This window comes from Poromitra crassiceps, assembly GCF_964638095.1.
Source record: "Poromitra crassiceps genome assembly, chromosome: 10".
Lineage (NCBI taxonomy): Eukaryota > Metazoa > Chordata > Actinopteri > Beryciformes > Melamphaidae > Poromitra > Poromitra crassiceps.
Window position 1 is genome coordinate 16,338,452 of NC_139631.1, and position 16,080 is coordinate 16,354,531.

The 16,080-nt window shown below is 43.9% G+C and overlaps 1 protein-coding gene across 1 annotated transcript; it reads right to left on the reverse strand.

The window, feature by feature from the left end:
* Positions 1-2,313: 2,313 nt before the first annotated feature.
* Positions 2,314-9,651, reverse strand: lzts3b (leucine zipper, putative tumor suppressor family member 3b; the record flags this gene model as incomplete). Its single annotated transcript, XM_083644956.1, has 7 exons — positions 9,451-9,651; positions 7,819-8,280; positions 7,564-7,731; positions 6,995-7,123; positions 6,118-6,309; positions 4,794-5,024; positions 2,314-3,360 (listed from the first exon to the last, which is right to left on the reverse strand). The coding sequence occupies exons 1-7, from the start codon at positions 9,646-9,648 to the stop codon at positions 2,314-2,316; spliced, it is 2,427 nt and encodes an 808-aa protein (XP_083501082.1). The 5' UTR covers positions 9,649-9,651.
* Positions 9,652-16,080: the final 6,429 nt, after the last annotated feature.

A 16,080-nucleotide genomic window follows, 5' to 3' on the forward strand; every position in this document is an offset into this window, starting at 1 on the left:
GGCAAAGATCGAACCCCAAACTTGACACAGTTGGCCAACCACTAACCCCTGTAGTCAACTGATCTGCACCACAATAAAAAAAAAGCTGAGTTATTCACATATCTTTATTAGTTCTGCTGAATGTAACAAAGGGATGGGTTTAATCAAGCCAGAACAGTACTAGTAACATAAATGCAAACAATAAATTCAAAACATGTATAAAATTGGTAGCATTTTGTTCTCTAAACGATACAATACTGTAACTACCGTACATTTATCATCTACATCAAAAAGAACATCATTTTTGGACAGGGTTGCTATGATTGCACCATTATGGTAGGCCAATAGGCTTTCTACACAGTAAAAAAAAAATTAAGAAAAAAATAAAAATAAAAGAATAAATAACAGGTAAGGAAAGCTCAAATGGCACATATTTTACTCTGTCAGTTCATTATAATATAATAACAGTAATAAAGATGATAATACTATGTAATACCTTAGAGATAAGTTAATATTCTTGAGCAACATCTTTGTATGCTGGCATAAACAACACATATAAAAGCCATGATATTCACATCTTGAGTCTACTGTACAACTGGAACTAGTACAGTACATAGTGCAGTTAGCCTGAATGCTCTCTTTAAAAAGGCAGCATCTCCACATTCTGATTTTCCGGCTTCCCTTTCCCCTGCCTGATCTGAAAAAACTACACAGAGGAAAGTAGAGTTTTTCAAAAATGACAAATCTCCCCAGGCTATTCTCTTACGTCAGTTTGAAATCCGTCTTACTGCTCTTGTGTCAAGCTTTGATGTACACTGTACTGTACTTAAAGCCAAAAAAAATCCTTTGCTCTTAATATATCTTCACTTGCTGTATTGCCACTAGTCCCTCTATCTGCAATCTCATAAGCTGAAGCTTTTCAGATATATACACACATGCACACGTGTGCACGCACACACACACACACACACACACACACACACACACACACACACACACACACACACACACACACACTCAAACTCTCACACACATACCTGTACAATCTATAACTATTATATGCATCTCTTTCTAGTATATCATACATTCTATAAAATTTCTGAACTTTGGGGATACTGAATGCTTTCTCAGATTCTGTGGCTGTACAGTAAATGCACAAAGTGAATGACACAATTATTATAATAACCCAATTCAGATTGTGTGCTTCCATTCATGTTCTCCTTGCACTCCTCCAGTTCAATGAGCAGAATAGAAACCATTTTCTATTAACTCTCACCGGAGGTGAGAACATTGTAAAAGCTCTCTAATGGTCTCTAGTGTTCAACTTTAGTCACTGCAGGTAGTCTGTACAGTGAAGGCGAACCAGGTTCTCTCACATCCCTGAACTTATTACATTATTCAGAGACAGGGTTGATTATCTACCAAACTTATTAATGTAATTTAATTTGTAGAAAATATAAACTCTGTTGGTCTTAATAATGTATTTGGATGGGTCGTGCATGAAATGATCTGAAAACTGAATCAAGAATCAGCATGTCACCTTTTGCAATGTTTCAAATCAACTCAAATGTCAATATAATCTTGCGCATATGCTGGGATTTAAATCAAATAGTCTAGTCATATGTCATAATTGAGTGTTTGCTGATATGTAGTCACTGTAAAAGATATCAAACTCAATTGTTTTCATCTGTTCTCAGCAATAGATCATTCTGTTATACATGCTGGAAAGGATGGAGTAAGGCGCTCTCCGGCCAAAAATGCAAGTTAACATCACATACTCTAACCACTAATTCTACTTTTACATGACCACTGATACACACTTATGACGAATAAATACCGCATAATATTCTTGTTGATCATTTCTGACAATATCCCTGATTTTCTTGGTCCTTTTCTACCATGGGCATTAAATGATCCCTGTATTAGTGCTGTAATCTAAACATTGTCATTTAACATTTGTTTGTCTTCAACAGTGTGGCACCTTGTCTGATTTGTCTGATTATGTAGGATGCAGTGTGCAACTAGTGAAAACTAAGAGAAAGGCTGCGTAGGAGTTTCAAAATCATTGATTGATTGATTGAATGTAGTTCTACTCCATATTCAGCTAATCTGATTGATATTGTTAATGTTGAATTTTACAGTATGCGTTTTCTAGCTGTTCAGAGTCTATAGTTGCTTTGGAAACGGTGTTAATGTGACATGATAGTTTGTAAGCTGTATTGATTTAATTGGTTGTAGACTGAAATGTCTTTCTATTGTAATCGGAAGTGTTCTTTTTGTAAGAGGCTGTGTCACTGTGGACTGGATTGGAAATGTATCTAGCTTTTGCTGTCTTTATATCTCAGTGGATTCGATCCTTTCCAGGCGTGAGGGTCCTGCCCAGGGAGGCGCAAGCTGGTGGAGAGAAGGAGGGCCCTTCTGGTCCTCACAGGGTGGAGAGAGGGTGAGGGCGATGGGGGCAGGGAGAGAGCCTGGAGGCTGGGGAGACAGAGGAGAGAGGGCTGGTGGTGGAGGTGGAGAGTTGGAGGAAGAGGGAGAGGGAGTGGTGGTGGAGGTTGTGGTAATTTTGGCTCCCAGCTGGCCCATTTTCTTTTCCAAAGCCTGGTTCTTCTGCAGGGTTTCCACATAGCTGAGCTGTAACTGAGCCTGGTATTTTAAAACTCGTTCCTTCTCATCCTGCCAGGTGTGACGCTCCTGGTCAAAGTTGAGGGCCTGGCGTTCCCGCTGCTGTCGCTCCAGCCGCAAGGCTGCCTGCAGCTGCTCCAGTTGCCTGCGCAGGTCCCCCGCCTCATCCCAATGACTCTCCTGGCCCCGCTGTGTCTGGTGGGCTTCCTGACGCAGCTGGACCTCCTGGCAAAGTTGGGCCTCGTGACGAAACTGGGCCTCATGACGCAGTTGGACCTCCTGGCGGAGATGGACATCTTGACGCATTTGTGCTTCCTGACGGATTTGGGCTTCCTGGCGGAGATGGGCCTCCTGACGCAGGTGAGCTTCTTGGCGTAGTTGGACCTCTTGGCGGATTTGGGCCTCCTGACGCAGTTGCATGTCCTGCTGGATGTGGACATCCTGCCGCTGCTGCACCTCACGCCACTGAGCTTCTTCGCGTTGCTGCCTCTCCTGTCTCTGAGCTTCCTGCCTCTGGGCTTTGGCCTCATCACTCTGAAGACTCAGCAAGGTTTCAGAAGTGGGGGTGAGGGAGGTAGATGAGGGTTCAGAAGGGGTGCGTGGGCAGTGGAGAGCTCCCCAGGGTGGCAATAGCCCTGCTGCTGCCAAATTAGGGCTAATTACGATTTCGGCTCCCCTGCCCACCTCATTCAGAGCCCGCTTCAAACTAAGCACCTCTGCCTCAAATACACCCAGTTTTTCTCTAAGGAGGGACACCTGTGGAAAGGAAAAGGTATATCATAAGCAAATATAATTTTGTTTGAAATCTAGTATTTTTTTATTTATTTTTTTGCAAATATATTTATTGGGTTTTCCATTTTTGTACAACATACAATGACACAAAGACAACATGTACATGTAAATACACAGACACAAGAATACAAAAATGAAACAAAAACAAAACACACAAAAAACTATAAAATAAAACCAAAATCAATTAAATTAAAATATTCAAGCAATTCTTACATAGCAATTACATTCCTGGTGTGCAACTTTCTAGATAATCTATAAATCGTCCCCATATTTGAAGGAAGTTTTGCATTTTCCCTTTGACGGCATAAGTCAATTTTTCCATGGCAAGAACATTGGAAAGACTTTTAAACCACTGTTCAACTGTCGGTGCCTCCGTGTTCTTCCAAGACGTTGCAATACAGTGTTTAGCCTGAAGTGAACAAAAATGTAGTAACTTTTTATTTGCCCCTGTCAGTCCTAACCCAGGAGGGGGTAACCCCAGAATGAATAACTGTGGGCAGATCGGCAATGCAACAACAGTGATTGAAATCTAGTATTTGAAGACTGTGTGACTTTAATAGGCATTTTATTGCTAGGTGATATACGATCTGACTTTTGAAACATCACTGACGGAACTCCCCAAGGCTCAATATTAATCTGGTCACTATTACATTAACAACACTGACTTGTCCATAAATACTGGGAATATACAACTCTACTGTTATGGTGATTATATACAACTGGTTTTCAAAAAGCCTAAAGGTCACCTTCAGTGCCCTATAAAAGGCTCAGTGTCAAACTTGTGCTGAATACTGATAAAACTAAATATACATGTAAATATATGTTTTCCAAAGCATGACATATTAAGTACAGTGATCTTGCAGATCAGTCCTCTTAATGACTGATGATATTGAGAAAGTCTCTCAATTAAAAAATGTAGGCTGACAAAGTTACTTTTAGGACCCACTTTGATACCTTGATCAAAACAACATAATGCATCTTGCCTTTCTGTAAAGAAATACAATCTTGTTTTCTATGTTCTGTACACAGAAAACTGTGGAAGCTTGCTTCTATGTGAGAAGAGATCTGTGTTCGTTTATTTCTAATGCTCTTCTATCTTAAATAAAAATAAGAGCCTAACTAACTTTAATTGTAAATATTTTAATTTGTTTGGAGACTGTTTTAATGGATGATTGTACATTTCTGTAAATTGTTTGATTTGATCTTTCTCCTGTTGGTATTTCTATGCATGTAGCCTAGACTCTCTCTTGTTTGTTTTTGGGACCATTTCAACATTGCATTACATTACATCATATATTACAACATTCTGGAAAAGAGGACATCTGCCCCTAGATGTGTTTTCCAAGTATTAAATAAAGGTAAAAAGAAACAAAAATGAAAAATGTAAAACTCCATACCTCTGACAGAGTCCTCCTCAGCTCAACTTCACATTTCTCCAGCTCCATACTCTTGGAGCTGTAGGAGTCCTTGAGGCCCAACATGGCCTCCTCGCGCTCCCTCAACTGGGCATTGAGCTCCTTCAGCTGGCCCCTCAGTGCAACCATCTCTCCAGCCCGCTGGGTCACCTCAGCCTGGCTCTCTCTCAGCTGCTGCTTCAGCAGGGAGATTTCCCCTGCCTTCTGACACACCTGTCGGACGAGGAAGCTATTTCAGCTCAATCCAATAGTAATGTGGTAGAGGGCACATGATGTGGGGTTAGCCTATCCCCTTTACCCAGGACTTACCTTGACTGAAGTGGGTTGATTTATTACACATACACACATGTATATTCAGTGCCTTAGTGTTCAGTCTACCATGCACGATGTAAGCCTGATAATATTTTACTGAACTGTAGTAATAATAATAATAATAATAATAATAATAATAATAATAATAATAATAATAACAATATTATTATTATTATTATTATTATTATTATTATTATTATTATTATTATTATTATTATCATCATCATCATCATCATTATCATTATCATTATCATTATCATTATCATTATTATTATAACTTGGATTTATATAGCGTCTTTCAAGGAACCCAAGGACGCTTGACCAGTAAAGCACACATACTGTACTCCCAGTCTTGTAGTTGAGTCGAGTTGGACTCAATGGGCTACATGCACAACTCCACTACTTCCTGAAATTAGTACAGCTTCTTTATTTCCTGTCATCACTATTGGATGAACTGATTAATGTCAGGTGTGCTGCAGTCACAACAATGATCAGGCACACCTGATTAATCAGTTCATCCAATAGTGTAGGACAGGAAATAAAGAAGCTGTACTAATTTCAGGAAGTAAAGAAGTTGTGCATGTAGCCTATTCAGGACTCACAACTCGACTTGGACTTGAGCATTGATGACTTGGACTGGGATTCCAGCATTCATGCATTTGGACTTGGAAGTTGGAGACAAGGACTCGGACTTGTACATTTTTTGTAATAGGCCCTTATAATGTGGCATAAGATATTGATAGCTATATTAATACCGTGAAATTATTCAATTTCGTGCAAGGGCAGGCACGTGTGTTCCACCTACATGTGGATTCACGCTCATGTTCAGTAACTCCGGACTTGGACTCAGGTAATGGGGAGTCGACTCAGACTCTTCTTTGGTGACTCGGACTTAGACTCGGACCCGAAGACTGGGGACTCGAGACTCGACCCGGACTCGAGATAGAGTAAGTTGACTACAACACTGCATATTACTCCTATATTAATTTCTCACCTCCCACTTGGTCTCCTCCAGGCGAGGCAAGATGTCAGCCTGCTCCTTCCTGTAATCCAGACACTTCCTCTCCAGCTCCTCTCTCTGGGCGAGCAGAGCTGCCATCTCCTCCTGGAGCCTCCTCTTGTCCTGGGACAGACGTGTTATCTGGGCCTGCAAGGCGGTCTGAGAGCGCTGGGCACGCCGTGTCACCTGCAGACATACGTGTACAGCTATCTATCATTTCAAATGTGAAACCTATACATCACCTGCAATTATTACAGCATCCGCTGCTCTAGATTTTGAACGTATATACCGTAATACATTAAGGGATGCGTCCTACGGTCAGATAACGGCCTCAGCATGCTGCATCAATTTATTTGCATTTACGTACAAACTTGTGAGTGAAGCTTGACCACATGCTGTGCAGCAAATAGACACTCAAAAGTTCAATTTCACTCTTAAAGTCAACTTTGAACATCTCAGAAACGGAAAGCAACCTGTCCTGTGCAAGGGCTGTTCTTCACATCCATGTGTTACATACCAGTGCTGCCTCAAACACCTGCTGACCACATTTCAAAATAAGAGTGATATCAGACCAAACATGCAAATCCTATAGAGTGATGAGTGTTGTATCATACAAGGCAATTTGTTGGGTTTGTTGCGTCCATGTTTCACTGTATTTTTCACACCTCTCACACATCTGTGTTGTATGTACTCTCAGCGGAAGCAATCACATGAGATCCTGTTTTTGACTAAACGCATCTTGCCACACGATATGTGATCATGATTTCCTCCATGGTTTTTAAGTAGTGGTGTTAGACTCAAGATGCAAATACGTGTAAGTACACTGCAGTCACATCTTGAGGCCGTTTGGGCTAGTATGCAGTGAGGTCACCTGCTGCAGGCGTGAGGCATAGTTCTGTCTCAGCTCATCCATCTGGCGCTCCCAGACACGTTGCTTCTCCTCAAACACCTGAATGATTGCCGCCTCACTTTGGTCCAGGTTACGGCGCATGTGCTGCACCTGGTAGCAAAGAAGGAGAAGAGACAGAGATCCGTTGGACTCACCATTCCACGGCCCAGATGCAGAGGTAGGCGCGCTTGGGGATGGGGCAATAGGTTTGCAACAATCTGCAACTAATGCAATGGCCCAAATCATGCCACAGAGCAGCCACTTGATTGGTAAAAGCGGTAGCAGACATCCAACTTGGATAAGGACATGTGTAACCATCAAACTTAAGAAAATCCACCTTTTGTAGCCAGCAGCCAAAAAAACTGCCCCAAATCAGAAATTCTGGCAAACAGGCATTTTTAATGCAATTATCATGCCGTTGTAAAACTAATTTATAAGCAAGAGCTGTACAATAGAACAGTTTTCATAATATATCAACTTACTTTTAATGAAGTGCCTTGGAAGTAAGTATAATACTACTATGAATCAGGCATCTCTGAGTGACCTCTAACCTCTTGCTCTTTCTCCCACAGGCGATCTTCCAGGTCCTGGATGATGTCATCAGAGGAGGGGGAGGGGCGTAGTGGCGCCGGGGCATCACTCAGATGGCTCAGCCTCTGATAGGACGAGGAGCTCTTTCCCGAGGAGGAGCGGCCGCTGTCCGAGGCACTAAGCCCATTCTGGAAGAAAGTTTCATTTTACTTTCAAGATGATAATGGCAGGTTACAGTGTTATGGGCTGAGTGTGTATGTGTGTGTTGGTCCTACCTGGTAGCCAGGTTTGTCCAGCTTATCCAGGCCTGCAGCTGCCCCAACCATGCCCAGCCTGTTGATGTGGCTAGTGGAGGCACTGAGAGGCCCCAGGACGGCTGGGGGTCCATAACCAGACCCAGAGCCTGTATAGGTGGGCAAGCTGGTCAGAGAGTTTCTCCCCGAGTCAGACATCCCTCCCTGGACCCCTTCATTACCAGTTCCTGCTCCCTCAGTTCTGCTGACCCTCACTGGGCTGTCCTGGTCAAGGAGTAGGGCCTCTGGGACCTCTCCTGATTCCCCTCCTCCTGCATCTCTGCCTCTCCTGCCGCTTCTTCCCTCACTCATTCCTTCCCCTCTTGCCTCAGCCTTCCCCTCGCTCCCAGACCCTCCTGCCTGGCCCACCAGGTTCTGCATGGAGTGGAAGCTCTTGGGAACCACTGGCTTGAAGGCTGAGGGACGAACCAGCCCCGAGTTGTTCTGTATCACCAGAGAGAGAGAGAGAGAGAGAGAGAGATAGGTACAGGTAGGGGAGAGAGAGAGAGAGAGAGAAGAAGAAGAGACAGACATGGAGAGAGAGGTGGGTAGCTGAAACAACATTAGAGTAAAAGCTGACAGACAAAATGCTATTATGTCTAACATGACTATTGTAATAGAGAGGCAAAGTGACCGCCTACTTCCTGCTTCAGCACTGTACCAGAGATTTTCATCCGCCATTTATTTTCCCATACACATTTCATAAAATGCGTATAAAATAGTTTTACTGGTTCAAACCAAACGTTACAGATATATTTAGAAACAGGAGAGATCGCATAACATTTCACTGGGACCAAAATGTTAAAAAAATGCGGGTTTAAAGAAAATATTCTTTCAATGTTGTTTTTTTAAGTTTTGGTCCGAGTGAAATGTTCTATGGTCTCTCTCGATTATAGCGTTAGCTGAACCGTTTGGTTTGACGAAGTACAACTATTTTATAAGCATTTTACGAAATGTCTATGGGAAAATAAATGGCGGATGAAAATCTCTGGTACAGTGCTGAAGCAGGAAGTGATGTTCCACTTTGCCTCTCTATAGAGCTCAACAGGCACGTGACTTATTCGTGACGTTATTGCCCCGGAAGTAAGTTCCCCATTCATTTTCTCAATAGACATTTAGAAAAATCCTTATCTAACGAGTTTATAACAGGGGGAAGGGGGAATCTAATTTTTGATTCCCACCACCTTGTTATTTTTTGTTTTTGCGCCAAACCAAATGTTTTATGGTCACTCATGATTCAGTAGGTCACGGGTTGGCTTAGTTCCAGCCTTAAAACTCGTTTGATAAGAATTTTTCTAAATGTCTATGGAGAAAATGAGTGGGGAACTTACTTTCGGGGCAATGACGTCACGAAAAAGTCAATTTAAGCTCTATAATGAACAACAAAATGTAGATCATTCAGCATTGTGAAAGTATGATAAGATAGTAGGGGACACACATAATATGTTTTTGAACTACTAGAGGTGCACTGGGTTTATGTCAGGAACTTCAACAGCCTCACAAATGGGCACTTGCTAGATGAGATAAATCAAGTTGTCTCCATGTTTTTAAGTGTGCAAAATGTACCTAATCATTCACCACCATTTTACCCAGGTCTATTAAACCATGAATTACCTGCTCTAGTTTTCCCGACACCGGCAGAATCTTGGGCGGGTTATGGTTAGGAGGGTTCTGCTTGGCTGGATTGTTCTCGCTGTCAGCCCTGGTGGCCGCCATCTCTCTGTGGTGATGTTGACTCATGCCAACGCCGCTCTTCTCATTTGCTCCTAGCCCCACAATATTCCCACAAACATCTAGTCCTGCACCCTGCATCTCTCTCTCCCAAACATCTAGCCCTGCACCCTGTATCTCTCTCTCCCTCTCTCGCCCTGCACCCTGCAGCTCTCTCTCCCTCTCTCGACCTGCACCCTGCATCTCTCTCTCCCTCTCTCGCCCTGCACCCTGCATCTCTCTCTCCCTCTCTCGCCCTGCACCCTGCATCTCTCTCTCCCTCTCCCTGTCCCTGTCTCGCACTGCCCCCTGCATCTCTCTCTCCCTCTCCCTCTCTCGCCCTGCCCCCTGCATCTCTCTCTCCCTCTCTCGCCCTGCCCCCTGCATCTCTCTCTCCCTCTCCCTGTCCCTCTCTCGCCCTGCACCCTGCATCTCTCTCTCCCTCTCTCGCCCAGCACCCTGCATCTCCCTCTCCCTGTCCCTCTCTCGCCCAGCACCCTGCATCTCCCTCTCCCTGTCCCTCTCTCGCCCTGCACCCTGCATCTCTCTCTCCCTCTCTCGCCCTGCACCCTGCATCTCTCTCTCCCTCTCTCGCCCTGCCCCCTGCATCTCTCTCTCCCTCTCCCTGTCCCTCTCTCGCCCTGCCCCCTGCATCTCTCTCTCCCTCTCCCTGTCCCTCTCTCGCTCGGATTTCTCATTCTCCAACCTCTCCCGTTCTCGTTCCCTCTCTCGTTCCCTTTCTCTCTCCCTCTCCCTTTCGATCTTCTCCCTCTCAATCCTCTCCCTCTCCCTCTCTCTGGCTCTCTCCCTCTCCCGCTCCCGTTCTCTCTCCAGCCTCTCCCGCTCCACCCGCTCCCTCTCCCTTTCCCGGTTTCTCTCCCTCTCGCGCTCCCTCTCCAACCTCTCTCTGTCCCAGTCTCTGTCCCGGTCCCTGTCTCTCCCCCTCTCCCCTCGCCTCTCCCTCTCCCACTCTCTCTCCCGCCTGCCCGCTCCATTCCCACACTCCAACTGGTTGTTGTTGGACGGGGCCGTCATGGTGCATTCTGTGTTGGTGGAGGAGGCTGTTTCGGTGGGCCGGTCTGTCCCGGTACAAGTCCCAGTCCCGATACTAACACTTCCTCGTTCATCGCTAGAAGCCGTGCCGTCAGATATTGTAGCCGGGGGGCGGGGCAGCCGCTCGGCGCTGCAGCTGCGGTCGGCAGGGCAACGGCGAGAGAGAGGAGGGGCCCGGGGCAGGGTGGTCCTTGTGCCCACAGACTTCATGGCAAACTCCTGCTCTCCTGCCACCCCACTGCCAACACTGCCCATAGTGGGGTCAAAGGTCAGGGATTAGAGGTTAGGAGTCAGGTTTGAAGGGGAGGATCACACATACACTTGGAAGTAGTGTGGGTCATCACAACCTAATGCAGGTAGTGGGGGCACACACACTAGAGGAACACAGAAAAACAAAAGGAGTTATACAATATTGTAATTGCATAATAACTATTAGTTATACAATAAGAGCTAATGCAGAATAGATTCCATCCCACATACATGGGCAGCGTGGTCCTCCCACGATGATAAACATGAATAGGGTTAGATAGATAAGTCTGGGCAATTATGCACGGTCAAATGCAATGTGCAGAAATAAAACATCTCCAGTTATGCTGATGGACACAAAACACATTATTATTACTCGTTTTGCAGTGCACTAGCATAAGCAATCTCTCCTCCCAACGTCAAGCGCACACAAACTCAAAACAGCCAAGCATAGGCTATTGAACACTCTTTCTCATCACACACTCTAATGTGTGTGTGTGTGTGTGTGTGTGTGTGTGTGTGTGTGTGTGTGTGTGTGTGTGTGTGTGTGTGTGTGTGGCAAGCAACACACTATGGCATCCGAAGGTATAGTAGCCTAGATGTCATAAGTGATTCAAAAATAAAGCTACAATTTGTAGCCTACAACTGAATCACAACGCATGAAGTATGACTCGAGAGACAATGCTGCTCACATTATGGACATCCACATCACCAAAATCACATACTAGCATATTAACCTGTGCGTGCATGCATGTTTGTGAGAGGGAGGGAGGGAGGGAGGGAGGGAGAGAGAGGCGGGGAGAAAGAGGTAGAGGGAGAGACGCAGTCACGTCAGTGGTCCTCCCCTTCTCAGCTCATTTACTAGAGGTTTACTTCCACTTGGATGAATACTGTAGTAGTAGTAGCAGCCTAGTAGTAAAAATACACTGCCTATCTGTCTGATGCTCTGCTTCAATCCCCTCCCCTCACGACTCTCTCTCTCCATCTCCCCCTCTCTCTTTCTCTCTGCATCCCTGGGCGGCAAGGGCGGCTTTAGCAGCAGCCGCATCAAGCCAGCCTGAATCGACTGCGCTTCCAAGCAATTATGCGCAATAAGACAAATACAAACGTCTGATCCTTGCCGGAAAAAATACTAGTGTCATTGACATTGACGCTATATCATGCAGAAGCTTTGATTTACCGACTGTAGCATCCAGGCAGTCCATCATCAAAGGCTACTCACTATTTTGCAGCTCCGCTGTCTGTAAGATGGCAGCCTCAATAAACAATATTGTCATAAGAGAGCAACGTCAGTCGTGGTCAGCCGGGCTCCGGATTATTCTGCGATGTGGCCATAGGACGGTGATATTAGGGATGCTGTCTTCGACCGCTGTAGCGTCGGATGCTGATGATGGAGTCGGTCGGTTGATACGCGCATCAGCTGAGAGACACACCCACCTCTGGCCCCGCCCCTCTGGCTGGCTGATAGAAACGCCCATTTTTGGCATTCATCCAATGAGCTTCGTCGGGCAAAGTCCGGATCCGGATCAGTCCATGGTCCAGATGGATGGATGGATGGATGGATGGATGGATGGATGGTAGGGGTGGCCGGGTGGGAATAAAGTCCCACGATATATGATATTATCATGATGCTTAAGTCAAGATATTATTGCGATTAAAACATATATTGCAATGAATGTATTGCGATTTATTACCTTTTTTCAACTGCAAATTATATGTCTCCAAAGGAAAAAACTTTGTAAACAAACACCTGTTTTATCTAATAAAGTCTAAATAAAGTCTTCAGAGTGTTCAGTTAACTAATCATTTTTATTGCCGCAAAATGGGATTGTCAAGCAGACAGATTGACCAACACTGTCATAAAAACCTGTCATGTTGCATGCACATGACAATTTATTTATTAAAATATGATAAATGGCACTCGGCATTCGTGCGATACGATATATTGCCACACAAAATATCGCGATATGCTGTATCAATCCCCCCCCCCACCCGTAATGGATAGATGGTTGGATGGATGGATGGATGAATGGATCATGGATGGACAGATGGAAGAGGGGAATGGGAAGAGACATTCAATGGCAATATTCAGTAGTGCTGGATGAGGATGACATCATAAAAATACCCATAATGCCACTATCATGTTCATAATACATACAGTTCAAATGATCAATGTTTTATTTGTAATGTTAATTGTGCAATGATTGTCTTGCAATGTTTTGCAAATTGCTTACTATTTAGGCTCTGTGTCTCCCCCCCCCCCCCCCCCCCCCCCCAGGATGTCCTTACAACGCAAAACAGAGATAGGCTGGCAAGCGAGACTAGGATGTCTTCAGTTTGGGTCACCAATCATGCCAGTTTGCCAGTTTACACATTATTTAGGTTGTGATGCATTGCGATCATTAGATAACAAACAAAGGCAGAAGCAATCAATTCTCTCCACCTGTCTCAACTCAGTTTAAACTAGGACAAGTAATGTAAGCAGGAGCAAGTGGGTGACATAGGAGCCCATTGCAAGAACTGGGCTTTCATCCCCATTTCATGTCCCCCACAACAATGCACAATTGAATATTTTTATTGAGGAATATTGTATGCATAACCTGCCCTACTATCACTCAAATACGTTTTCTTGCAGACAACAAAAAATCATTTGATTGATTATTATTATGCAGCAATTTATTTTGAAACTATTGAAATTCCCAAACACATAATTGGAATTTCTATAAAAGGCTATACTATACTAATTATAGAGCAGATAGCCCTCACCCTGATACAACAAATAGTTCAATAAAATAAAATAATTGTAATTGTTATTTTTTAAGATTTAGTATGAGGGAATAAGGTAAACTGAAGAGGCTTGCCTGTTCTGGCTTAAATTCTCTGTTTTATGATTCTCCTTGTCCTGGTCATACGGAGTCCCATCATTGGCTCATTTGAGGTGACATGGGCGAAGCAGGTGGAACTCAGTAGTAGCCAGTAGGAAGGTGGTCCTACATTGTGCACATTCAAAGTCTACAGCACTTCTCATGTGGTCTCTAACACACGTGTCAGTTCTCAGCTGAGTTGTGCTGCATGTTCTGACTAGCTGTCATCTTTACTTTGCATTATTTCCTTCATGCTTCCTGTTTAGTTTTCCTTCTCTCTTGGCTTTGTCCTATTTCTGTGTTTCCTGTCCTTTTGTTGCAGTAGTGATATTTGGCAGCTTGCACCACAGCGATGGTATATACAGTATGTATATGATAATGTATATGTGTATGTGTATGTGTATGTGTACGTGTATGTGTATGTGTACGTGTATGTGTATGTGTATGTGTATGTGTATGTGTATGTATGTATATATATATATGTATGTATATATATATATATATATATATATATATATATATATATATATATATATATATATATATATATATATATATATATATATATATATATATATGTGTGTGTGTGTGTGTGTGTGTGTGTGTGTGTGTGTGTGTGTGTGTGTTTCATGGTGACTGGTACATTGAGCTTCCCTGGCTTGTCTTGAATTTAGACCTTTCACAACCTCAATGTTCTTCAACAGCAAACCTCAAACTAAACAATAGGAAAGGCTGAAAGTCTTCTACACTACAACACACTTTTATTTTTTTTATTTTTTTGAAAAGGGACAGTGCATATTAATGAACAGTACAGACAGTACATGTAAATATGCCAGATTATAGCCCGAAGGCTAGTTTCCATCGGCAGTCCCTTGGCAGGTTGATGTAGTTCAGAAAATAAGCAAAGTGACAGAGAAAACACATAATTACATAGGAAATATACAATCTTAGTAATGGTACAATTAGTAAAAAGAGAGCAGAGGAAAAATAAATTATTCATGGTAAAAGATAGTGCAGCATGTGTGAGCATCCTGCATAGTCACACATGGTCACAGGACTGGTTAAGTCTCAGCCACGCCTTTAGATGGCCCTTGAAGGTGACCAGACTTGAGCTTTCCCTTATAGAAGGGGGTAGGCTGTTCCATACTGTGTAGCCTCTAAAGGACAGCACATTTTGACCAAACAAGGTTCTTCTAAGTGGAACCTCACAGTCTCCGTTCGTGACGGCTCTGGTGGATCGAGTCGAGTTGGCAACTTCATTGTTGCATTTTTGTATTCTTGGAAAATTGTTATCGTTAATTCTTTATTCTCCTGTGTCCTGTATGTCCTTACCTAATTCATTTTTAAAGCATTTTTTTCGCTTGCTCTGCTCTTCCTTACTAGCCTATTATGCTGTGGTGCTTAAAGTGGGCCTCTGACTGGCTGCCCCCTATAGGATGGGAGAGAGCATGGTCCAAAGACCAAAGCAGGCATGCAGGGCAGCTCCACAGCTCAGTAGGGGAGTACACCTACAGTAAACACTCAGAATTTGAGTTTCATCACACAATGCTGTCAGAGACTTGTGCCTCCCCGCTTGTTGGTCCTGCTCTGTGCAGTTTATTTAGATTTGAGATCATCCTTACAAGTTGATCCCCCTTGTGTCCAGTGGTGTTGACCTCTGTTCCTTGCCACACACTCCCAAAACAACTGCTCCAACCCGACCCTCCTCTTCTCCTCCTCCTTCACCTTCATTTCCTCCTTCCACTTCCACTTTTCCTCTTTCACTTCCTGCTTGGAGATCTTGCTGGGCTTGAGCAGGAATTCAGGACTGTGTGGATCTCCTTGGTTCTGGTCTGCAGGTCTCTCTGCTGTGTATGCATTCCCCCCCCTTCCAGATCTGGGTCATGGCCTTCAGGCTCACAGCAGTCTAGAAATAGGACTTTTGAACAAAGTAAAACTCAAAGCTTGCCTTTTGATGGTAGTACAGTAATAAGCCTGCTCTGCACTCTTCAAAAGGATGAGTCATCTCCCACCACCACCTCTGTGTGTTTAGTTTGGGACAACATGTGTGTTACTATTCAAGACAATATGCTAACAATAATAAGGTGTGTCAGTCTGAGTTTGAATTAACATATTCATCAGGCTGTACACCTTCATAGCCAGACAGAGAACTGGCTAAGTAGGAGTTCTTTATGCCATATAGGAGAGATATAGTCTTATACGCGCGAGCAAGCACACACACACACACACACACACACACACACACACACACACACACACACATGCGCGCGCGCGCACACACACACACACACACACACACACACACAAACACACATGTCAGCAGGTGAGTGTGCGTGTGTGATGCACCGCTAAACTAACAAACACAGCTTCA